This window comes from Peromyscus californicus, unplaced genomic scaffold (assembly GCF_007827085.1).
Source record: "Peromyscus californicus insignis strain IS unplaced genomic scaffold, ASM782708v3 Scaffold_14__1_contigs__length_90479793_seg_2, whole genome shotgun sequence".
Classification (NCBI taxonomy): Eukaryota; Metazoa; Chordata; class Mammalia; order Rodentia; family Cricetidae; genus Peromyscus; species Peromyscus californicus.
Window position 1 is genome coordinate 22,316,629 of NW_026294436.1, and position 24,834 is coordinate 22,341,462.

Here is a 24,834-nt window from a genome sequence, read left to right on the forward strand (position 1 = left end):
GCCAGGTCCCCCACACCCGGGAAATCCGATTCAAGCTCCCACCCGGGGTCCACAGAGGAAGTGGAGCCTCAGCTCTGCTCCAAAGACCAACTGGCCCTCACATCTGCTCTCCCTACATCTGTGCTCTAGATCTGGGCTCTTACCAATGCTCTCCTAGCAATTCTGGATGCTGTGTTATCCACCGCAGACCACTCCTCAGCTAGTGTCTCTACCAACCTCACCGTGGTTTGCCATATTAGGACTCTGGACTTCAAAATTCAGGGGAGCTAATGGTTTCTGAGAACCGAAGTCCCCGCGCCCCCATTGTCCACCCTCACCTCCGACAGGCCACAGCAGAGCCCAGGCTACCACCAGCGACATCTTTAAGACATGCATTAATTAGCCAGACACAGCTGGAGGTAGGCCAGCTCTGCACATCTGGGCAGTCATGCCCCTCCTAACCTGGCCGGTAATCATATAAGGGGAAAGGGAGGAAGCTTCCCTTTCCCCACCTCTCCCTGCAGCGGGCCAGGAGAAAACCAGGGGCGGGGTGGGGCGGGGCGGCAAGACTTACCCAGCATCTGGCTGAAGAGCAGCTGCTCCAGGTCGCCCAGCACGGTTACCACGAGCTCGGGGTCCACCTTGAGGAAGGCCCGCTCCTCCTGGCCCTTGGCTGAGGGCACAGTCCCTGAGCCCTTTTGCGCCTTAGCCTTGCTGGAAAGCAGCTCGTCATCCGATTTGCCATCGTCGCTCACCGCTGCCTCAGGCGCCTTACTGAGAGGCTTGACCTCCGCATAGGGTCCGCGAGGAATCCGACTGGGTTTGCCTAGGCTGGGCGCTAGCGGAGCCAGTGGGGTCTTGGCGCCGCCGCTCGCGGGGGCTCCTTTGGGCTGAAAGAGCGAGTGCTCTGATTTGGACAGTGTCTTGGACATTAGAGGAGCCTCGCGGCCCTTGGGCCCCAATTTGCCCAAACCTTTGGGTGCCTTGGCCATATCATCGCTCCACTCAGGCTCATACAGCTGCAGCTTTTTCTCGGAGTCCGTGAGAAACGAGAGGTTGGTGAGTGACTTCTGTTTGCGCAGGTTGGAGGCCGGCGGCCCACCGGGGACACGGCTGTCCACGCTGCCGGACTTGAAGACCTTCAGCTCTGCTGCGCTGGCCTTGGCCATACTGCCACCGCCGACCGCCGCCTTGGCGCGCTTGGGCAGCATGCCTCTGCCGTCCGCCGCGGCCGCCTTTCTGCTGGCTCCCCGAGGCTCGTCCGCGCCCTCGTCGCCGCCGCTGCCGCTGCCGCCGCTCAGCTCCACCTCGGGCTGCACGCTCTTGACGCTGCTGCCCAGCATTCTGCCTGCCAGGAGCGCATGGACGATCCGCGCGTCTGCAGGCACGGGGCGGGGGAAGGAGGCGGGAGCGCCGGGAGAGGAGGGGGCGGAGTGGGGAGGGGGGAGACGGAAGAAACCGCGGAGGAAGGGGAGAGGAAGGGGAGGGAGCAAGGGGGCGAGCAGAGGGCGAAAGGGAAAAGAGATGCAGGGAAGGAAGCCCGGGAAGAGGAAAAGGCAAGGAAATAGCGGGAGATGGGGCGGGGTCGAAGGAAAAGGGGCGGGGCAGGGAGAATATAAATTAAAAAATTTAAATCAGTCAAAGGAAGGATGGAAGCCCGGAGGCTCCATCGAAGCGGGGACGTGCTGCGATGCTGGGATCTCGTCTAAGTCCCCGGCGGCCGATCTGTGCTGAGGGCCGCACACACTCCCGGGCAGCGCCCTCACTACACTCCTCCTTCCAGCTCGCGGAGAGGCTGCGGGCTGCAGCTCCCAGCGAAGAAGGGGAGGGGGGAGGCGGGGAGCAAACAGGAGGAGGGGTGGAGTGTGCGCAAGGGGAGGGAGGTAGGGGAGAGAGTGTGTCTATTTCTGGCTCGGGAGGGGGAGGTGTCTGTGAGCTGAGCCCTGGGGGCACAGAAAGGATCCCACCAGTTTTTTTCCTTGCTTGCTGCAGAGAGGTGGGGTATGTGGTTTCCTGCTGCATCTGGGAAAATGTATCCGTGGAGGAGATTTAGGGACTCAGGTAAAGGTATTGAGAAAGGGTATCTGTGGACACAGGACAGAGAGTTGCCCGGTGGGGTCTTGGGTAGAAACCGGCAGAGCCTGAGGGAAGTTCCCACAAACCACCTTCGGGTTTCCCCCTAGGAAAACTCTCTTGGTACCTTCAGTTCCTCTAGGGCACAGTTGCCCTCATAAGCCCAGAAGGTAAGGGGCACAGTACGGGACAGGGTGGTTTAAACAGGGCTCAGGGTTGACAGGGAAGCGGGGCTGGGATGTAAAAGGAAGGGGCTAACCCTTGGGAGCAGGAGTCTGAGTCCCCATTCTACTTGATCACATGACCTTGTCAAAGTCATTGAAGCCTTCTTGCTGTCTGTCGCTCCTACAGTGGTTATAACACAGCTTCATAGGTAAAGGGGCTTTGAAACCTAAGGACTCCAAAGAGACTTGGCATTGGTCCCTCTGCAGAGCTGTAGAACCAATGAAAAAGATCCTGGATATGTCGGTCCCATCCGAATAGGAGCTCTCCAAGTGCCACACTAGCCCAGGGTAGGTGTTGATGGTTAAAGGACTCTGAGGTCTAAATGCTGGACATCAGGTGCTGACCAGAGCCCAAGATACTCTAACTTCCTCGGTCCCAGTTGAGAGTCTATTAACCTTTCTAGGACAGGGACTAGAGCAGAGAGGCCATGTCTAGCGCAGTACTGAGAACGGGAGTTATTGGGCAGAGAGCTGTTTGGCGAGAGCTGTGGGCTTTCAGCTGGCCTCAGAGAGCCAAAGAGAGATGGAGGGTCTGGCCTCGAGGGAATACAAGGCAGACAACCCAAGACTTGGGGAAATAACTTTGTCCCTGTGAAAATGAAGTGTCGAGCACATTTATCTCAGGAAGGCAGGCATGGGTATGTGTTCTCCTCACAGGAATGACAAGAGGTACTGCCTCAGGAAGAGATTGGCCAGGAAGACAGTGTTCAGAGGCCCTGAGTCCAGATCTTAGGAAACACAGAGGCAGAGTCAAGACTGTGAGTCCATGGAGGAAACAAGCAAGTTGAAGCTGGTCAAAAAACACACAGATCCTCATGCTTCTACCTGAAATAAGCTCCTAGTTCAAGCAAGAGAAAGAGCATCTCTCATCCCACAGACTATTTGTAACAGTGTCACAAACAACTAGATCTTGAGATTCTCCTGCCTCAGTCCCCTGAGTGCTGGGGTTACAGACAAACCATCGTTTTTAAAGTCCTCATTCTTATCCACCTGTCATCTTGAAATTTAGTCGAGATTTCCCTGATTCAATCCCGTGGAAATGTTGCTTTCTCTAAAATTGCAATTTAGAAACCAAAGGATACCTATGGGCTGATTTACCAAGTTCTTGGTTGTTGTTGATAGTTTTTCCCCCTGCATGTAAATTCATCTCTGCCTTAGCTAATGAAATTGGCTAATTACAGTCCTGACTGAACAACACTAGGTCCATCCACCCACGTCTACTGCTGCAGCCAAAACGCCTGGCTTAACCTGAGCCCTTGTCTCTGGTGTCCATATCTGTAGTAAAACCTTCAGCAGTTTATGAAACCCTAGTCCATGTGCTGATCTGTCTGTCCACCTGTGTTTCCTTTGCTCCGGATGCCTACTGCCCCCGGGACCTGACCTTCCTTCCTCCATGTTGTCTCACTCCCTTATTCGATTCCATGTGTTAGCTTAGTTCTTCCTCTTCTCTGTATCCTCTTTGTTCCTCTGCGACTTCTCTCATGGGATATCATATTCCCCAAATCTCAAGTCCCTTTTCTCCTTTCAATAAACAGCCCCTGAAATTCTGCTTCTCGTTAGAAGAAGACAGAGCAGATAAAGGAAAGATCACTCCTCAGACTTTTGGCTGAAATCAAGTTGGTATCTGTTCTTATCAGAAGAGAGGCACCGCCCCTTCCTGCTGTCTAAGTCTGGATCCTTCTCCCTCCCACTCACCTCCCAGCACATCACCTGTCAGGTTCTGAGATGTAAAATACTATCTATGCACATTGTCATGAATTAACTCACTGCCAGTCCTCCTCCTGTCTTGAAAGGGTCTTGCCATGGCCAGGTGGTGGTCCCTTTAAACACTATCTTGGCATCTTGGAATACTCCAAGGCTCCCTAATACCACCTCTACCTCCATCTCCCCCTTTTTTATTCTTTTCACATCCCCTGAGTTTCCCAACCATTCTCTCCTGGAGTGCGAATGCTCTGCTGCCGTGGCAACAGCCATTCTGGCATCCGTCGATAAAGCCGATATGTACAGAGCCTTTCCTACAGCGATTCCTCAAAAGAGGGGGTTCTGCCATGTCATACTATCCCCGAGATCACAACCCTGAGCCCCTCCTACTCAGTCATTTCCCCACTTTGCTACCCTGCCAAAATGCCAGGGCTCAAATGGTTCATTGCATTGAGACCAACGATCATTAATGGGCTGGGCAGACGGAGGAGGGTGCTGCTGATGTCAGTAACCTTATGTGAGGACTGGTTCCCGTCAGTTCCTGGGGAGGTGGGAAAAGAGGCTGGTTTGGAATCATCTGTATCTTCAGTCCCTCGATGTCCTAAAACAAGCTCGATACTCCATTTCTGCCAGTTTCTGTAGTGGAAATGGACTGTGTAATTTGACCATATTTGTTGACTATTATCTTGAAGCAATTTGAGGAATGAAGATGTAGGCCTAGGGCCAGGGCCAGGCATGCTGTGGGACTTGACGTTCTCACACCCCTGTGACTAGAAATGCTGTAACCCAGGGTGAGGGGGCGATGGTCTGAGGCTCTGCCTGTTGGGCTAATGTTAGTGGAGCTGGAGGGAAGAGAGAAGAAGGTAGACACGAGAGCTAGACTGGTCCTGCCCTGATGACCTTGAAAGGTGACCTTGGAAGAAGGGAGTGTGAGGGAGACAGGAGGGGGCAGAGAAGTCCACACTTTGCTCCCCACACAGCACAGGACAGAGTTCGGGGACAGGTAGTACTTGTTTCTGTGCCCACAGTCAGGATCCAGAGATCAAGGACTGAAAACGCAACCACGTGACTACAAGCCTAGCCTATCCATTCTGGGCTAGGGCTGGGGGTGCCATCAACCCCAAGAGTGACAAGCTCTTTCTTTAAGGCTTTCTGGGCTCATCCTCCTGTGAAGTGCCTGCTTGTCACTTCCCAGGAAGATTCTGTAAAATCTATTGCTCCTCACTTCCTTCTACCAGGTCATTTCTCTATGTCACTCAGTCCCTCAGTGAGGACTCAGAATGTGGGCAAGGCCATGCTAGAGGCTGTGGAAACAGCTGATGTTTAAACACCAAGTCTCTAGAAAGCCCCTCCCCATTGCTCACGCTGGTTCAGGTCAGCTGGGCTAGCTGCTGGGGGATTTAGTGGATCACAAAACCAAAAACTCTTGTCCTTGTGGAGTTTATATTCAAATGGGCAAGACAGCAAATTAGCCAGAGATACCAGCTACTTAAAAGCACTAAGGAGGGGCCAGCAAGATAGTCCAGTGGAAAAGCGCTCCTGCCCCTAAGCCTGACAACCCGGGGTCCATTCCCAGAATCCACATGACAGAACTGACTCCTGAAAGTTATCGTCTGGCCTCCCACAGACACACATAAAATCAATATAAAAAAATGCTAAGGAGAAAAAAATGGAAATAAGAAATTCCTGATATGTTTCAAAGACAGCAAGGAAGATAAAACCTCGGCCAGACAAGAAAGGGACGCTGCAGAAAGAGAGTGAGAGGTGTGCTAGGAGGCGGGGCATGGGGCCTTCTAGGTCTTCATATAAGGACTTGTCATTCGGAATAACACTGCAGGCCAGGGAGAGACCTGGTTTCCCCTTGGAAAAGATCACTTTGAGTCTTAGGTGGAGGCAAATTGTTGGGGTCATTGGTTGAAGCGGTGAATCCAGCTGAAAGATGATGGTGGCGGGGATGGCGGTCATGAGAAGTGGTCAGCAATGGTACACTTTGGAACCATTAGGATTTGCTCTTTGGCTACATGTGGGTGTGTAGGAGAGAGAGGGATCAAGAATATTTCCCCAAGGTTTTTGGCCAGTACAACTCTTGGATAGGAATCTCTCTCTCTCTCTCTCTCTCTCTCTCTCTCTCTCTCTCTCTCTCTCTCTCTCTCTCTCTCTCTCTCTCTCTCTGTTTATTTTATTTTTGTCCTGGAACTTGATTTGTAGACCAGGCTGGCCTCAAACTCAGAGATCCTCCTGTCTCTCTCTGTGGGTCCCCGGCCTCCCCGCCACCTCAATGTGCTGGGATTAAAGGCATTCACCACTGTAGGCTTTCTTTTGCTGTTGTTACGACAGGCTCTCACCAGGCTAGCCTTGAACTTATTATCCTCATGCCTTAGTCTTTTCTGAATGCTGAAATTACCCGCATGCCATCAAACCCGGCTCTCCTCAACCCCTGGTGAAGGAGAATGCTTCTCCTTTAAGGATGGCACCCCGACCCTCCCCACAGCTCACTGCAGCCTCTGTAATGATTTCCTCACATCTGTGGCCATCATTCATCATGCGTTTATTTGTGTTCCTCAAGAATCCATTTTTTGGTTGAACTTGTCCTCAAAGGCCATCAAAGTCCTGTGCGCATAGTGGGTTCTCAGGAATATTTGGTGAATGACGGCTAATGAAATGAATGAATGCGTGACTCAGAACAGATGTGTGGGGCCTGTAAACAGGGGTGACCTCTCAGTACCCTGTGGTGAGAGACAGCACAGCTGGAGTGTGGAGTGGAAGCCAGGCCTCTGGGATGGCGGGGGTCCAGCAACATCTTTTCTCACTTCTCTGTGGCCTTAGGACAGGAGGCTCTGTCTTTGTCCCCTTCGCGGGGAAAGCCATATCTTCAGGGAATGACCTTGGGACATCTAGCTATGAGGCTACCTCATGCCCCCAAACTTCTGCTGCGTTCAGAGGTATGGGGGAGATTTTCTGCACTTCTGAGAGAAAGGGGCAAGCGTGTCCGAGGTATTCTCACAGCCCAGCCTGTCTGGCACACGCATTAGTACTAAACTAGGACTAGAGTTCACCATTTACTCCTGTGTGGACAAGAAAATTCAATAATGGACACAGTGATGTCACACAACACCCCAGCATGCTTATACCCCCAGAAAGTCCTCTTAGATTGGCCTGCTGCCTGCCTACTAGACAAAAATGAGGCTTGGCAAGCTGGAAGCTGGTAATAGAACCAGGGTTCTAGACCTCAGCCAACCTCCAATCTGCCCCTGCCCCAATCCCAAGAGGACAGAAATGTGGATCAACCCTAAGCTGCAGCACACATTCCTTAGAACTCCCGGCATGGCCTTCCCCTCCTCTGAGCTCTGACAGGGCAGGGATGGTACAGAAAGGAGCGGGGAGGCCTGGAGAAGAAAACCAAGTCATTTCCGGTCACACCAGGAGACGGGATCTGAAGCCAACTAGACATCTCCTTGAGTCTAGGGAGGCACTGACCCTCTTCCAGGGGTCTGTAGAACCTGAGGTAACAGGGGTTGAGGGCTGTTCAAGAGAGCCTGCTCCAGATCTGGTGTGTAAGGGCAGAGGACAGGCCCCTCCTCCAGCCATAGGCTCCTCAGGAATCCCAAGGCTAGAATGTCTGGGGCCAGCAGAACCTAGCTCAGGGCTGGGCTGCTATTAATTGTTCTTGCCTGGGTGTTCTGGACCCCATGCCTGAGCATGGGACCTTTCTTCCTGGTGGCTAGTTCTCAGAGGGCTGTCCTGGAGGTGGGAGGTGTGGATTCAGGATCTGCAGGGGGAGGCCCTCCTCCCCTCATAGCTACAGCTCTGTGATCTGCAGGAAGAGGATCTCTAACTTGGTGGTCTGGGTGGCCTTGCAGGTAAGGACCACCCCACCCCCTGGGGCCTGGCTGCCACACAGGCCTGTGCTGACCAGTACACAAGCCCTTCACAGCTCTGGCATCACCTCCTGGCTCCCTCGCTTTCCTCCTTGCCTCTGTCCAGGTCTAACGCACGCCTGTACCTCCGCTCTGCCTGGCCTTTCTCTATATGTGTTCAGGTCCAACACGTCTTGCAAGGCCTCCTTGCTCAGCCTTCTTTGACAGTCCCACACAACTTTGTGCCTTTCCTACCTGCTGACTGTAGTCAAGGGCTATGCAGTCATATTCTGCTTACTTGCATCCCGGGGCCAGACCCTCTTCCCCCACTGAATTGAAAGCCTCCTACGTAAGGCAGACGGTGATAACGTACTGAGGCTTGCTGAACTGAGGACAGGTGATCCTACAGGAACTGGGTACCAGGGGCCCTCTTACACACATTATGTACCTTATTTCATAAACCCTATGAGTCAGGAAGTACCATTGTCTTCATTTAATGGAGAAAGAAACTTGCCCAAAACCATCCTGGGGGTACCCGAGATAGTTAGACTTTGAATGCCAGTCGGTTAGGGTCCTACAACCTTCCACAATGTCCTTCAGCCACCTGCAGCTGTAGCTGATTTGCTTCATGCTGCATACTGTTCCAAGCAGCATGGAGCCCTTTTAACATGAAATCCCATGGTCCTATTGATGAGATCCTGTAACCCTACACTTGCTGCCCCAGCGATTAGAGTGGATCTAGGCTCACAGTCACAGTAAGGCTGGCCCACTGAATCCAGGGAGAGGAGAGAGAGCGGGTGGGCGGGGGAGGGGGGGGATGGACCATCCTGTGGATAGAGGAAGTGACGTACAGTACAGCTAGTCTCTTTCTTGCCTCAGCTTCATGAGTTCTGTCCTTCTCAATTCCAGTGACCCTAACAACCTCCACAAGCTTGAGATTAGGGTTTACCCTAATCTCACATCTTGGAGGTCCTGGGTTCTCTTCTGGACTTGCTACATGGCATTAGATGCCTGTTTTCTCTGCACCTCCACTGGTCCTGTAAATTAGGTAGGCGAGAGGGTATGGAATCTCCACTTCCCCTGCTCTTAAGACTTCCAGCGGGGAAAAGCAGGAAGAAATACCTAATCTAGGGCACTCTTTCTGAAATTGTACTCATTGAAAACCACATCCCCTTGCTTCTCTGGTCAACATGAAGTCCAGATGTTTCCACATGTATATTATGTGCCCTATATATTACTGTAGCAACTGTCCCATACACACAGATACAATGGTTCTTGCACACTGAGCCTCAGGTGAGCTCTGCATTGCCTAGATTACACGGTCCATAGACTAAGACCAGCCTAGATTGGTTGTCGTGGCAACTATGGGCATGAGATAGGAAACTTCAGGCAAGCAAAGGGAGAGGAGAGAGAGAGAGAGAGACAGAGACAGAGAGACAGACAGAGACAGAGAGGGAGAGAGAGAGAGAGAGAGAGAGAGAGAGAGAGAGAGAGAGAGAGAGACTACACGTTCACTATGAACAGGCAAACTACTTGCCATGTACCCTTTTTTTATGGTCTAACCCAGAGTCAAAGCAGACACATTCCGTGTCTCACACTGCTGAATCACAAGGTTACATGGGACCTCTGAGATAGTCTTATACAACATTTTCCCTCAGGAAATAACTGACCTATTTGTAATAAGCCCTATTGCCTCACTGAAGGCCAAGTAAACCCCCAAACAGTGAAAACACAAGGCCCACAGCTGAGGTTGTCTTGCCAACCCAACTGATGACATCCTACCACAGAAATAACTTTGTGATCTGTATCCACAGACCAGATTTAGGAGGTCAGTAGACCAAGTCACCAAATATCGGCCACATGCCCAGATGTTGGCCATTTTTCGCTGAGACATAATGTCCATCAGTTTCATAAGGAAGTTCAGGAGCTTCAAACAGTTAAAGATAACTGTGTGAATAAAAAAAAAAAACTGCAACCTGCCTTAACAAGACATGGCCTAGAGACACCTGAGCAAGCACTGTCTGAAGAGAAGACACTCTCACTCTGTGGCTGCTCTCACTGACACCTCCGAGCTTTATTAGAGTTTTTGTTAGGTTTCTCAATAAGACACAGCATTCAACAGAGGGACTCATATTTCAATTATTTTTAACCGGTATCACTGGCAATTACTTGGCACAGGAAAAAAGCTCTGCAAATCCTAGAAATAGTTCTCGGTGCAGTGGGTGGGGCTTTCAGAGCCGAGATGAGAACTTCACCTTCTCAGAGTCCTGTTTTATCCCCGGGTAGCCTGCTGCTTCCTCCTGCCTCCACATGAACCCAGCCTCTACAGCAGGAAGGATGCAGTGAGCTCACAGCATCCTGCTCCTGGCTGGACCTGTTTAGTATGGCGTCTCAGGCTCCACATTCCCTGCTCCAGCTTCCACGGAGGCTGAGTTCTTCTTGGAAGTTCCCTTAGCTCTTTGACCCCCCGTTTACACTGCAGAACATCCTCTTTTTGTATCAGTGAAATCCTTAAAATAAAGTACAGCCTGGTGTGGTGGCTTGTGTCTTTTAATTCCAACACTTGGGAGTCAGAGGCAGGCAGGTCTCTTGTGAGTTCCAGGACAGCCTGGTCTATCTACATAGCAAGTTCCAGGCTAGCCACTGCTACATATTGAGATCCTGTCTCAAAACAAAAACAAACAAACAAAAAACAAAACAAACAAAAAAACAAAACAGAAGGTATAGTCAGCTATTTCTTGACTTTTTCCTGTTCCCAGGGCTTTGCCTGCTCTGGGATGAGAGACATGGAACTCACTGATCCTACCTTAGTTTCCTCTGACGTCTGGGACTCCTGCTCCCAAGGGTCGCACACAGGATGGAAAACAGTGCCTACTGTCCGTGACTCCTGTGTCTGTTGCCTTACTCTTCAGGTGCTTGTCCTGAAGTGCCTTCTGTGTAAGTCTACTAGGTGGCCCTGAGGGGCAGAGCCAGGAGCTCTAATCCTCTTGCCAAAGGGGCCATGTGGGATGTGGGAGGATCTGTTGCAGTTTCTGTGAGGTACTGAGACAAGCACAGCTTTGACTCCTTGGGACAGAGCACCTGCAGGTCTTTACCTACGCTGGTAAAGATTTCCAGAAAGATCACAGTAGAGAATACTAAGGAGGCTGGGCAGACTTTGCTGGGCAAGACAGAGGCCTGTCTGGGGGAGATTCCTAAGAATCAGGCCATCTCTTATGCTCAGGCCTTCCCCATGGTTCACTGGTCCACAATAGCTAAACAAGGGACTGGGGTTTCTAGAAAAGAAAGCTGAAGCAGTTGTCTGCAGTTAGAGAGCCAATCTCCCTACAGCCATCAGGATGAAGCCAAGTCCAAGGGAGACAGGGTCCGGGGATGAGGACAGGGGTGTCACTCCCAGGAAAAGCACCGAGAAGAGTCTATCACTAGCTCATCTATTCGCTACTCATCTTCCCAGTAGCAAGGACTCCAGACAGAGGGGCATGGCCCTAGACTACTTGTGGTGGTGTCGTCAAATTGACCAAAAGTTAGATTCACCTGGGAGACGGGCCTCTGGACACACCCACGGGGTATGAAAAGACCCATCTTCATTGTGGGTGGGATTGATTCTTGGGCAGGAGTTCCTGGACTGTATAGGTAGCTAGAAGGGAAGGCTGAGCACAAGTGTGTATGCATTCACTGCTCTCCGGTAACTGCTCCGAGCTCCTGATGGCTCAACTTCTCCGCCATGATGGGCTGTAACCTGGAACTGTGTGGCACTACTGTTGCTTGTCATTTCAGGGGAGTCATGAGGCTGGAGCTCTGCCTCTCATCTCTGGGACAGGACACACAAGCCAGAGCTGAAGCATCTCCAGGATGCTCTGTGGACCCTGTACTGCTGTGTGCTGTAGGCTATGTGCTGAACAGCTCCCAACTACATCATGAACCCCACAGGGACGGAAGCTTTTGCCTATTTTGCTCAAACTTCTAAAATGTACCTGGCACATAGCAAATGTTTAATTAAAGGGTTGATGTTGACTATGAAGTCCTTCTGGGGTTGGGCAGGCAGAGGCCTTGGTTTTCTTAGCACAGGGAAACTAGGCATTCTCAACCCTACGTGTTGTATTTGGAAAACTCAAAGTGGCAAACACTGTGTAGAGCCCCCCCCCCCACACACACACACCTCTAGTAGGGGGAATGTGGGGAGGGCCTGGCCCAGGGCAACAATGGGAAAGGGGACTTCAGGCTGCCCAGCCTCTGCAGTTCTTGATTATTTGCTAAAATCGTTCCTACTGGGTTCAATTTACTCTGGAGATAAATCTCATTGCCAGCCAAATGCTGTCAGGAGGAGTCACTCAGTCTTCTCGATCCCCGCTCCCCCTCCAAGGCAGTGGAATCCAGATCCTTCTCTTTCTATTTCAGTCCCCTCTGGCAGGATACCTCAGATGACCTCCCTTCTCTAGCCTCTTCACATCGGCCATCTCACTGCTTCCCCCTCAGGCACTGCCCCCTCTCTGGACTCCACATACCTTCTTCTTCTTCCCTAAGGTCATAGCGTATACGGCTAAGGGTTTGCCCACCAAAGACTGCCTGAGTTCAAATCCTGAATGGACCAAGTTGGGCGAATCATTTAACTGCTCTGTACCACAGTTTTCCCATCTGTAAGGTGGGGTGATGAGGACAGCATTTCACTTGATAACAAACAATACTGGGCACATATTAAATAATTAGTGTGCATCAGGCTCTCTCCTATGTATTTTTCCTATACTGAAGCACTTAATTCCCACAAACCTCTAGGGGAAGGTTTATTTATTTGTTCATTCATTTATTTAATACTATTTTAAGACATATGGTCTCACATAGCCCCTGCTGGTCTTGAACTCATGCTGGAGGCAAGGATGACCTTGAACTCCCGATCTTCCTGCCTCGACCACCAAAGCCCTGAAATTGCAGGTGTGAGCTGTAATTACAGCTGCAAAAGGTATCTTTATTATCCCCAGTTACAGCCAAGGTAACAGAGGCTCAGAGAGACTGTCTTCACCGTGCAACCAGAGAGCGGGGAGCCGAGGGGCCAGCTGTGGAGCCAGGCTCCAGCTCTCGTGCAGTTGTTGGAAGGATTAAATATGCTTACAGCAATGCCTGGTTTACAGAAAGCCACAGTGTCAGCGGCTGCTACAAGTGTTATGCCCTCCCACCCCAACTCCTGGAAGCCTATTGGTCCCAGATGGCTGTGGTGTTTATGTAAAAAGGGTCTTCTGAGCTCTGCCCACACTGCAGCCTCCTCTGCCCCATTAGGGACACAGCCCTGGAGCACAACGACTATCATCCACTCTGTACTTGCTCTATTTTCTGGTCAATTGTGTGCATGTCTCTTTCCACGGATGGCTGGGACATCAGGCTTATCCTGGCCCGGAAGTCCCCAGAGGACAGGGAACACAGCGGTGTGAACTCAGCATGAAATGACATGGGTCTGGAGTGACAGCAGTGCCTGGAGTGACATCCTGGGGCCTGCTAGGATGGAGGGAGATGGCGACAAGGTGTGGGGCTCATGACCCCATTTTCTTCCCTGCCACTTGGCGGGGGTCTACGGCAACTGGGCTGAGCTTGGACGGTGTACAGTCACCACAGTGAGTCCTGGTGGCAGACAGAAAGGCCAGGGGATGAGAGAAGGGCGTGTGACCTACAGACAAGCAGGGTCCAAATCCTGACACGGCCTGGAGCTGCGAGTCTTCAGACAGGTGTCAGAGCCTCTCAGGGCCTCAGGTGTTTCCTTTCTAACAAGAGTGAGACCATTGTTGAAGAGCCACACTGCGTTCACAACGGACTTCGTATAAGAAGCACCTAGTATGTGCTTACACATAGTAGGCTTTAATAAACGGTGGCCATCTTTATCGTTTGGCTGTGTTAGCATTTTGGAAATTGGGAGGCACTGGTGCTGGTTTCAGTCCATCTGCTGACTCGCCATCAATCGTGAGCATAAGGGTGATCCCTCCTCAGGGAAAATGAGGCCAAGGTCGAGGAAACTAAAGGTCTGTTGGAGCTTTCCCTCACTGTGTTCTTGGGTGTTTGCTCTCGCCTCCGTGCTGCAGCAATGAGCTGAGAACACTCTCTTCACGCTCTCCCAGAGGGCACAGCGCTCATACCTCACTCTTGCCCCAGACTAAGTCACATGAGATAGACCACTTTTCTTAGAATGAGCACCCTATACCCCAATCCACAGTGGACTTGTGGCTTTAAGACAGAGTCCACTCACCAAGGGAAGCCAACTGCATAGCCCCCTCCTGGTCTATGTTTTTATCAACCCTCAGATGAGAAGGAGGCAGAGTGGAGTCTCTGGCTGGTTCCCCAGTGACACGTGTTTCTACGAGAGAGAAGCTCCCTTCAGTGTGTGTCCACTTAGCACTCATTCAAACACGCCACAAAGTGGAAGTAATTGAGGAATCCATGTAAACCTCAAGGCGACCCTTTCTGGTCCTGGACACAGCCTCACACATGTGGGCATGTGGCAGAGTGAGCCCTGCTTTCCTTGCCTGTTCAAATTAAGATCTGATGACGGCCTTGCAGAGAGAGCCAGTGCTGAGTGTGAGCAGATGGGCCCAAAGCCAAGTTGTCCCCGGAAGAGCCAGGTGGACCCTGGGATAGTCAGGGAAGGCAAATAAGCACCTGTGGACTGGAGGCTTACACTTTTGCCCCCAGGGCAAAAGCAGATGGAACAGCTGGCTGTGGACAGTCTTTGGCACATATGAAGGCCATCCCCAACACCCCAGCATGGTGGCAAGACATTATGGGAACATTTCTTCCTGCTCTATAAAGATTATAAAGAGAGCTCGCTTGGACTCTATTCCAGGCAGAGTGGTACAAGGCAGAGAACTCTTTGGCATTCTCCTTCTCTACCCCTTCTAGGACCCTGCACCTCCCCCATGCCTATGAGAAGAGCAGAGAAAGACTGGTGGCTTCTGCTCAGCTGGGAGGGGAAACCTGGCTCACAGGGGAGGCACGAGCCACAGACTGCTCACTCCGGATTCCTCGCTCATCAAACACAGTGAATTCACCAACAGGCAGGGGCAATATCTGAGCTTAAAGAAAAGTCCCCTATCTCCCACATATTGGTATTAAAATAATATGATCAATAACCAGGAAATAGCTTGGAGGTGGTGATGCATGTCTTTCATCCCAGCGTTCAGGAGACAGAGGTAGGAGGATCTCTGTGAGTTCGAGGCCAGCCTGGTCTACAGAGTGAGTTCCAGGATAGTCAGGACTACACAGAGAAGCCCTGTCTCAATAAACGACCCCCCCAAGAAAAAGAAAAGAAAAAAAGAAAAGAAGGAAGGAAGGAAGGAAGGGGGAAGGAGGAAGAAGATGAAGACGAAGAAGAAGAAGAAGAAGAAAAGAAGAAAGAAGAAGAAGAAGAAGAAGAAGAAGAAGAAGAAGAAGAAGAAGAAGAAGAAGAAGAGCCACAACAACAACAACAGGAAGAGGAAGTGGCAATGAGCTCATTGTCCCACATGACGTAGGGCCTGCTGCAGCATGTTTTACGCATGATGCATGCCTGATACAGCCAGTCAACTGCTTTGTCAACAGGTACGGGCAGGACACTGGGGGGACTTCAGGGACACCACCAGATGCTCCGAAAGAGTTTGCAGAGTGAACCCCTACACTGTGTGCTCCTGGAAAGCAGATCAAAGTCCCCCTCCTCCTCCGCAGCAGTGCCAGCAGTGTTTGTTTGGCACAAAGCAAATGCTCACGGGGACTTGCTGACTGAGTGGAGCACACACAGTGAGTGACTCACGACATGTCCAGAGTGAGTTCAGAAGTAAAAGGGCAAAGCAGAGTGGAAACTTTGTGGTTTCCTCCCTTTCTCTCTACCCCATCTTCTCCAAGCTCAGTAAAGCACTGGGTCCCTCACAGAGAAGGTATATCCTAAATCTCTCCTCATCTAACCCATCAAAGAGCTCAGCGGATCCTCAGCAAAGACGTGTCTGTCACCATGACAACCAGCGAGGACCACAGCACAGGCAGCATCATGAACCTTGATCCCCTTCCCTAGGTATCTTGGGGGAGGCTGGTGCTGCCCATTGTTCTGTGTGAAGCCCACCTTTAGAGTTCAAGGCCCTTTGCCTACCTACCCACACACCGATCCCCTCACCTGGGATCTAGAGGACATTTTCAGATCTGACTGGTGAGGGTGGTCTTCAAGCTAACAAGTCAAAGGGCTTCCTAGGTTCAGCCTGCAGCAGGCAGGAAAAGCAAAAGTCCTCTTCCCAGCTCACGGGGTCACAATTAGTAAGGAGCGCTTGGCTAGGTGGATGGAGATCATTAGCCTAACAATGTGGTGCACACATAAGGAAGCCATTACGCTAACAAAAACTGCAAATGTAAAAATAGAGCTGCACATAGTTTCCTGGTTACCACATTCTATTCTGATGCTTTGTCAGTGCCTGTGAAATTCAGTTTACTTCTGTCCCCTGCCCTCCTCCGCTTCCACTGCATGTGTATTTGTTGTGGGAGGAGATGGTTATCCTTTAAATGCCCAGGCCCTGCCCTAGGACCATTCTCTGCAAGGCCTGCTGTATGAAGTGAGTGTGACGGTTCGGCAATCTCTCCAAGATCACACTGCTGTGGAGCTCTCTAGAGACAGCTCCAAAGGGCCAGTTCACCTTCCCACCTGCCCAGCAGGGAACAGAGAGGACACAGTGGCATGCTATCACTGCCGAATGAAGTCAAGGCCCGGCTGGGAGCTAATCTCACATTTGTGCCCAGTGGAGCACAACCTTCTGGACAGGCTTGAGTCTTCTAAAAGCAAGTTCGCAACGGACCGGCAGTGTGTGGTATAGCATTGGTCCGGCATGCACAGGCCCCTAGGTTTAATCCTCAGTACCACAAACAAAATCAAGTTTATTGCTTTGCTGGAGCCAATTTCCTCTGGCCCAGGAAACTGACAAAGAGACCTTGTTTCCTGCAATGTGCTGTCACGTGCAGTTTGGCGCACACGTTGCTGAATCCTGCGGTTTATTTTTATTTTTTAATATTGCCAGGAGATCAATCAACACACAAACCTAAAAGCTATGGGGGATTTTAGAATCTGACTCTCTGGGGTCCTAGCCAGTGGGTCACAAGGCACCTGGTTATTCGTTCATCACGCACTCATCCAGGGACGCTGAACACCCGAGGGTGTACTTGGAAGAGGCATGTTACTGAATTTGAATTCAAGGGTCTTCTCGGTCAGTCTCAGGGCTTTGTGTTTGTTAGCAGTGTATGTGCTGTGGGTGACACCGTGATTACAGGGTGACACAGGGAAGGGCACATGCGTGGGAGTGACTTGTTATTAAGAGCGTTCCTGGGAGCGAAGCACGTGTCAGGCAGCCCGGCAGGTGGCTATGGACCGCCACCCAGGCTCCCAGCACCTTCATGTTGGACCTGGGCTTCACCACGACCTGGCTGTCACTCTCCCAGCCTGTCACCTTTCTATTGTGGTCTCACAATCTGAGCCCTGGACAAACGTGATGCTGACCCCTCCCCCATGGCCACCCTTCCTAGCCTGACCCTGAAGCCCTCTTGGACGTGACAGCTTTTACCCTGAGTTGAGGCAAGCGTGGAGGAAATTGTCAGGGCAGTTCACAGGTCAGCAACTCACTGTCAAGAGACAGACTGCAGGGCCAGGGAGACGGGGCTCAGCAGGTGAAGGCACTCGTTATCAGGGCTGATGACCTGAGATCAACCCTGGAACCCATAGGATGGAAGGAGAGGGCCGGTTCTCACAAGTTGTCCTCTGACCTCCACATGTGCCCTGACACCTGTACACACACCCACCCACACACACACACACACACACACACACACACACACACACACCCACACACACCCCTAATTTTTGAAAAATTTAGGGCTGACTTGATGGCTAACCTAGTCTACACAGTCCAGCCTGGGCTACATAGTAGGACCACGCCTCAAAAAAATAAACTTTTTTAAAAAAAAGAGATAGACCCAAGATGGATGTGGTGGCACCATCTATAATCCCGTCACTGGAGAATATAAGAGGTTTGAGGCCAGCTTGGACTCTTTAGTGAGGCCCTGTCACAAAACAACAGAAAAGAAGAAGGTCCCTAGGCCCAGGCCACATCCATCCCTCGGAGACAAGGAGAGTCCGGGCAGTGGCTCCGGTGTAGAAAGTCTTCCCCAGAGTACTTACCCATGCAGGAGAAGCTTTCCTCAGTCCTGCTAGGGGGGCTGGTGTATCCATCAAGGGCCCAGCTTTCCTGAGGAATGGGGCCAGGCTCCTGGTCTGTCTGCAACCTGTGGGGCCAAGAAGGAAAGGTAACTCATGGCTTCAAAGCCCCTCTGTGGGCTAGGCAAACCCTTTTTGAGCTTGGGTCCTCTTTTCTACAATGCCCTGAGCTCTCTGGGCCAGCCTCTCCTGGGGACGTGTGTACATGCAGACACTCCAGGAAGCAGCAGAGCTGGACCAGGAAGGAGTCCCCAGGGGCACCAGCATGTTCAACATCTGTTGCCCTTTGCTGCCCAGCAGCATACATCATTCACAGAGCAGAAAGATACCCCCAGAATCTCAGGCACGGGTTCCTCTGGCCTGCTGTGATTCTTGTCCTTAGGATGCTCATGTTGGCTCAGCAGAGCGCATACCCGCAGGGAAGGGCTGTCTCTGACGCTGAAGCCACTGGACTCCTGGCACTCAGAGGGCATTTGGCCTCTCTAGAATCGCTCACCTCAAGCACACTAGGTCAGAAGAGGAGGGGTAGGCTCCGCCTGAGCCACAGTGACTCCTGATAGATCCATGGTGCCAACAGGAAGGGTGAGGTCTCTGGGCACTGGCTACCCAGTGCACAGACCTCAGAACACAGCCCCAACCATAGAATTGCTCCAGGAACAAAGGCTGTGGGAGCTCTCCTTACATGCAATTACCCTGGGCTCAGAGCAGTCCCGCCTACCCCCAGATCCCCGCCCAATGTCGCCAGCTAAATGGACCCTTTGGCAGCTTGGCAGGAGGGGGAAGGGAGGGCTGTGCAGACAAGAGGGGAAATTGACAGGCTGGGCCAGGGGACCCTGGGAGTCTCTAGTGCCGCGCTGTGTTTGTCTTCTTAGGGTTTCACTTTTTCCAGTACCTCTACGTCTGGGACTCTGAATCCAGCTCTGCCATGGGCTCACTGTGTGACCCAAGCAAACATCTTCCCCTCTCTGGGCCCGGTTTTCATCAGGCCCGGGAGGGATGACCTCTGAAGGGCCAGGCTGAAGTTGCCTACTGGGTCTGCCGCAGGGGGCTTGTGGCTATCACTGCCTCTCTCCAAGCCATCTGGGCAGCGCTGAGGTATGGTGCGCCTGCCAGGCCTCAGATGGGTGCTGGTCACAAGGCAGGGTGGAGGAAACTGAGAGAGCAGGAGATCTGGTGCTGCTGGCCTCTGGGGGGTGCTTGACATAACAGGGGGCACTCATCTTAGTCCAGTGTACAACAGTCAAGGGGACAGGGGGAAATGAGACAGTTGTTTGCTTGGAAAAAAAATTAGTATGGACAGGCAGCATAGTGCCGTGAAAATAGTAGAACATTCTACTGAGGTGAGGGAATTCTATATAACGTAGTAGAGGTTTCGTTGGATAGCGTCATCTGTAGAGAGCTGAGCAGTGTCTGTCTTGGATAGGTGCTATGTCAGCTTTGCAGCAACGATGGCATGCCGTCACAAGTCTACGGCATCACTGCGTTACAAGGGCAGGTAAGAACGACTCGTCTGTATGTGCCAGGAACCCCAAACCCAGGAGCATGAAGGAAGGTGGCCTTTGCCTCTCTGCTCTTAGTTGGCTCTGCACACGTGTCTATACCTGCCTCCACTTCCCTATATATGCCAGGGCTTTTCAGCCTGAGAGGACAGGACAACGTAGGCCAGAAATCAGTGGGAGGCTGAACCAGAGAAGAGGAAAACCGAAATGGTGACCTCAGTGACCCTACACTCCTGACACCTTTAACCAACCGTTCCGCCTCCCAAGCGCTGGGATTAAAGGCATGCGCCACCACCGCCAGCCGCCGCCTATTCCTTCTTAACTAAAGTCTTGCCTGAGGATTGAAGGTGTGCACTGTCAGGGAAGGACAGTGGTAGGTGGGGAGAGGTATGGTTATGATGCAGATGCTGCGGCTTTTTACAGAAACGTACTGGGAGTAAGGAGGAAGCTGTAACGGAATTGGATGTGTGAGACCAGAAACTGGAAGACAGCCGGAGGGACATTCTGCCTTCTGGGGCCCAAGAAGGAGGGGCATCAAGAGGAGGTGAGAGGTGGCAGGCAGATAAGTGTCATGGGAAGACCGCACCCAGATTTTGAAAAGATATGGCTGGGAGGCTGGGGCAAAGGGAAAGATGGGTAACGGCTTTGTTTCCCAGGCCAGGCTGGAGATGACGAGGAGGAGGAAACCCATTAACCTCTGCTTCTGCATTCACCTGAGGCTTTACAGAAGCCCAAGGTATATTGGGAGTGGAGAACAGATTTCCACGAAAACAGGATGTCTATGGATTCTAGGGAACAGATGGCACCTCCTTGGCTATAGAGCTTAGTTGAGTGGCCTAGCCAAGCTCTTGGCGGAGCTGGTCCATGGCAGCAGCTCTCGGCCCGTGCAGGGTGTGTGGAGATCCAGCCCATCTGCCTACAGCATGCCGGGGTATCCTCCATCCAAATCTTACTCCTGCTGTGACCCATCCTCCAACCACAACTGAGGGCCTGGGAAGCGCAAGGTCTAAGGATGGGTGGTAAGGACACCCTTCCCGGAGAGGTGTAACAATTCCACTTCTGTTTAAAATGCAAACAAGCAGTCAGTGTTTGCTGAGTGCTGGAAACACTGCTCTATTTAAGTTGCGTTAAAATGTTCAGAGGGAAATAGCCTGACCTCTTTGAAAAATGCCAGACTGTAAATATACCAGGGGACTTGTAGGGTGGATAATATAAAATCTGAGAGTATTTAATACCTTGACACTTTTTCCCAAAGAATGAATTCGAAATGAAGGGAGTCAGGTAGGAAAAGAAAGTCACAGGCACCAGGGAGGTGTTGAGCTGTTAGGGAAAAGGCCATTCAAAAGAGGGCTGGGGCCGGAGTGTGGCTCAGTAGCAGAGCCCTTGCCTAGCATGCGGGTGGCTGTGGGTTCGACCCCCAGCAAACGAGAAACAAAAAAAGGAACAGCTTCCCTGTGTCTACGCTTCTCGGTTCAGCTTTAGCTTCAGAATCTCAGAGGAGAAAGGAAAGGGACAGATGTGACCTGCCCCTGAAAGAGGGACATCTGTGCATTGAGCTGGTAGGTATAGTCAGCAAAAGGGCTCGCCCGGGTAAGAATTCCTGGGCTGTGAATCTGCTGGGATCCCGCGGTAAATAAAACTCCCTGCCTTACAGTCAGTTCGTCAGCCCTTCTCGCTGTTGGAAAGTTCTTCCCAGCCAGCCTCGAATCTGTCTCGAGCTAACTCCTAGCCACCATGACACTGAGTCAGCTTTTTGGAGCTGTTCCAAGCAAACTAATTCATCTTACAGCACGACAGCCTTTCCCATATTTGAGAACAGCTCACAGACCTTCTACACCTTCTCCTTCCAAAGCAAGCTAACTTCTTCATTTCCCCCACCCATTCTTCAGACACCTCTGCGGGACTCCTCGGTAAGGTGTCAGTCCTTTTCTAAAGGCGTTTTGGTGTGCCAATGTCCTTTTAAAACGTGGTGCTCATCACTGAATGCGGCACTGCAAATGAGGCCTGACCACAGGCAGAATATAGTGGATATTAATTTCCTTGTCCCAGATCCCAACACCTAGTACTGTGATAGAAGGTCGCACACAATTGTTTAGAGATCTACATACTTGTGAGTTGACTGCTAGTGAAGGATGATATGCCTAGGGCTCCGGCTTTCAGCTGCTCTGAAGTCTCAGAGGTCCCCCAGCACCCAGGGGTTGATGCAGAATACGCTTTTATATACCCCAAGATGCAAATTGACAGCTACTTCCCATCTTAGCGTGGGAGTAGGGGAAATTCAGGAAGTGAGTATAGTCAAGAAAGGGTCTAACTTACATTTGGGCATTTCTAACCTACATAATGATTAGTAATTAAAATTTAGTTTACTTAATATGGTCATGTTAGTAAAGAGTTATTTTTACTTAAAAAGCCTAGTTGGCTCGATGTTATTCCACGCACTTAACTTGCCATGTCTGAAAGCTGGAGAGGCTGGCATGTTGACCATACTGCCAACGACAACAGCGTCTACCTAGCCATTTAAGAAGTATTACCGACTGCCAATACACCGTGCACGTAAACAGGCATAAGGCCGTGTGACAAGCGATGTAAACAAGCAGGTGAGAGAGAGAGAGGGATGGACAGACAGACACAAAAGTGCTATGAGAACACCACAGAGAAGCAGTTAAGGCCTTGCTCAAGCTACTGAAGACTCCGGGACTCAAGACAGCACCGTGGTGGCAAACGGCCCACACAAATTTGGCAAGTCTAAAGCATCGCTGACCCTGCTGCCCGTGTATCGGGTGCTCAAGCATCTTTCATACCCTCATACAGTTTCATCATTTCCAAGAGAGTGTGGAATGGGCCAGTTTAGGGACACCCTCATGAGTCTCTGTTGTCAAGGTCCCAGGGTTGAGGAAAAAAAAAAAAAACAGAGAATTTAAGATTATAGTCCTGTCTTACACGCCCAAGTTTCTAGCCATCCCCTTTCCTAGGGCTTTTTTGTTTTTTGTTTTTTGTTTTTCGAGACAGGGTTTCTCTGTGTAGCTTTGCGCCTTTCCTGGAACTCACTTTGGAGACCAGGCTGGCCTCGAACTCACAGAGATCTGCCTGGCTCTGCCTCCCGAGTGCTGGGATTAAAGGCGTGCACCACCACCGCCCGGTTTTTAACCCTGTAGTCTTTTCAGTGAGATTGCCCCTTGGTCCCAGGACCATTGGCCTTCTTTCTCTGTCTGCCCGCCCACTTCCCAACTCACCTGTACTGAAAGGGGGCCACCGTGGCTGTGATTGGCTGGCTCTGCTGATGGGCGGAGGAAAAGCTAATGGTCCCTGGAGTATGAGAGGGCTTCAGGCTCTGCACAGGGCTGCAGACTGGAGAGGGAGTCCCTGGAGCTGCCCCTTCATCAAGCTCCAGAGACCTAGGGGGTTTGTAGTTTTTGTCTCTCTGATCTTTTCCCTGGGAGCTAGGAAGCATCCGACCTTCAGGAGGCCCAGGAATTTGAGTTTCTCCATGACAGCTTGTCCCCGGTGGGCTCCTTCCCCTGGTCTGGCGAACTGAGATTCCGTCCTGGGTCTTCTTCCGCGGGGTGCTTTGTGTCTCCCCAGCTCTTCTGGATTCCGCCTGACTGGAGAGGGCTCTTTTGGGGGTTATCCTGGGGCTGCTCCAGGGGGAGCTGGGGAGGCTTTCTACACTCTCAGCCGGCTCCCTGGCTGGCCCTGCAGCCCTTGGGGTGCCTCTTCCTCTGTAGGCCTTCGGGGAGGAGTTTCTAGAAGAGACTGCAGCCTTGCGCCGACTTGGGGAGGCAGCTCGCTGGGGGCTCAGGGCCAAGTCAGCCTGACGAGGCCGAAGCTGAGGAGAAGCGCCCGGAGTGTGAATCCTGGTCTGTGAGGAAGCTCGAGGCACCGGGATGGAGGAGGCATAGTGCGGGCGGCTGGCAGAATTCACGTTGGCCATCCCATTCATGGTCAGCGACAGGGGTAGGGCCACACTAGGATCCTGCAGAGACGGGAGAAAAGGAGAATGTCAGGTAAAGTCTCAAGTGTCTGTCCCTGGTGCATAAGGATGGTGCTGGCATTGACAGACAGCCATGGGCGTCCTGCCTGACTCTGGGCAAATATGTAAGTCTAGGTGTGAAAAGGTGTTGAGAACATGCTTTACACATGAGCTGTTTAACTTTTCTTGACTCTGCTCCTCTCCAGCGATGGAGACGGACTCACCTCACAGTTGCTACTGGATCAGACCTTTCATGGTACCTCAGGTCCTTTAGATACCTCTGGAGGGAAATGCAATATTCTTCTACATTGCCATTGGACCCAATGACATGTAGACCACAGTTCTTCCAATCCAGAAACTGTAGTTACTGAACCTGTCTCCATGAGGCCCAGGCTCCTCCCACTCTCTTACCCTCTTAGTTGATGACCTCTCTTCTGGTCCTCCTTGCTTTTCCCAACCCCACAACCATGGGGGATGTGAGCACCCGGCCCAGAGTCCTCTCTGCTCATTCCCCTCCTGCATCCTGCCTTTGTGAAACTGGTCTCTGCCACTTCCTCCCCCGTCATGTAGCCTCAGAAACTGAGTGTCTCACCTGAAGGTCAAAGCAGCTGCCCCAAGTACCTTCAGTCAACGGTATCATCCCTTCTCCTCCACCTTGATCCGTTAATTATCCCACCTCTCTTCCAGATCTCTCTCTTTCTCTCTTTGTCTCTCTGTCTCTGTCTCTCTCTCCCCAGCTCTGCCATGTTAATGAGTGAAGTAATTATTCTCGATTCAAAGAGAATTTGTAGCTGTTTGCAAAGACACATGTAGTCAAATTTGGATCAATTTAAGAGTCAAGTCTTTAAAAATCAAAATATAAGAATGTACAGAATATAGACATGAACACGTCCATGATGTTGTTATGGGAATAAAAACTTTCTAAGAACCACATCAAAGGCAGAAATAATAAAGAAACCTGGAGGCAGTAGCGCACACCTTTAATCCCAGAACTTGGGAGACAGAGGCAGGCAGATCTGAGTTCGGGGCCAGCCTGGTCTACAAAGTGAGTTCCAGGACAACCAAGACTGTTACACAGAGAAACCCTGTCTTGAAAAAACAAAAACAAACAAAGCAGGCAGACAGACAAACAAACAAAACAAGAAATAACAGAGGAAATGCCAATAGAATTTGAATACATAAAAGTTAAAGTCTCTACATGGATTTTAAAAAAGCAACCCTTTGCAGACATTCAAAAAAACCAAAGAAATACCTGCTACAAGGATGGAAAGCAAGGAGTTGTTGCCTCTAAAGACAGGGCCTCCACCACGTCAGTACTAGACAGCAAATA

General features: G+C 51.3%; 1 protein-coding gene and 1 long non-coding RNA gene across 6 annotated transcripts in view; one reads left to right on the plus strand and one right to left on the minus strand.

Annotated features, from left to right (window-relative positions):
* Nucleotides 1-24,834, minus strand: part of Nav1 (neuron navigator 1) — a 263,326-nt gene that overhangs the window by 158,133 nt on the left and 80,359 nt on the right. For 4 of the 5 annotated variants that reach the window (XM_052737052.1, XM_052737051.1, XM_052737050.1 and 1 more), the window contains exons 2-4: nt 22,768-23,507; nt 18,000-18,103; nt 554-1,357 (exon numbers count right to left, since the gene is read on the minus strand). In XM_052737052.1, coding sequence (XP_052593012.1) covers nt 554-1,357; nt 18,000-18,103; nt 22,768-23,474 — 1,615 coding nt within the window. In that variant the 5' untranslated portion in view covers nt 23,475-23,507. Of the gene's footprint in view, nt 1-553; nt 1,358-17,999; nt 18,104-18,531; nt 18,656-22,767; nt 23,508-24,834 lie in introns of those variants that run through there. The other variant, XM_052737053.1, reaches the window with a different exon arrangement.
* Nucleotides 1,320-11,848, plus strand: LOC128109730 (uncharacterized). The gene is made up of 2 exons (XR_008217913.1): nt 1,320-10,771; nt 11,612-11,848. It is a non-coding gene; the product is annotated as an uncharacterized LOC128109730 (long non-coding RNA).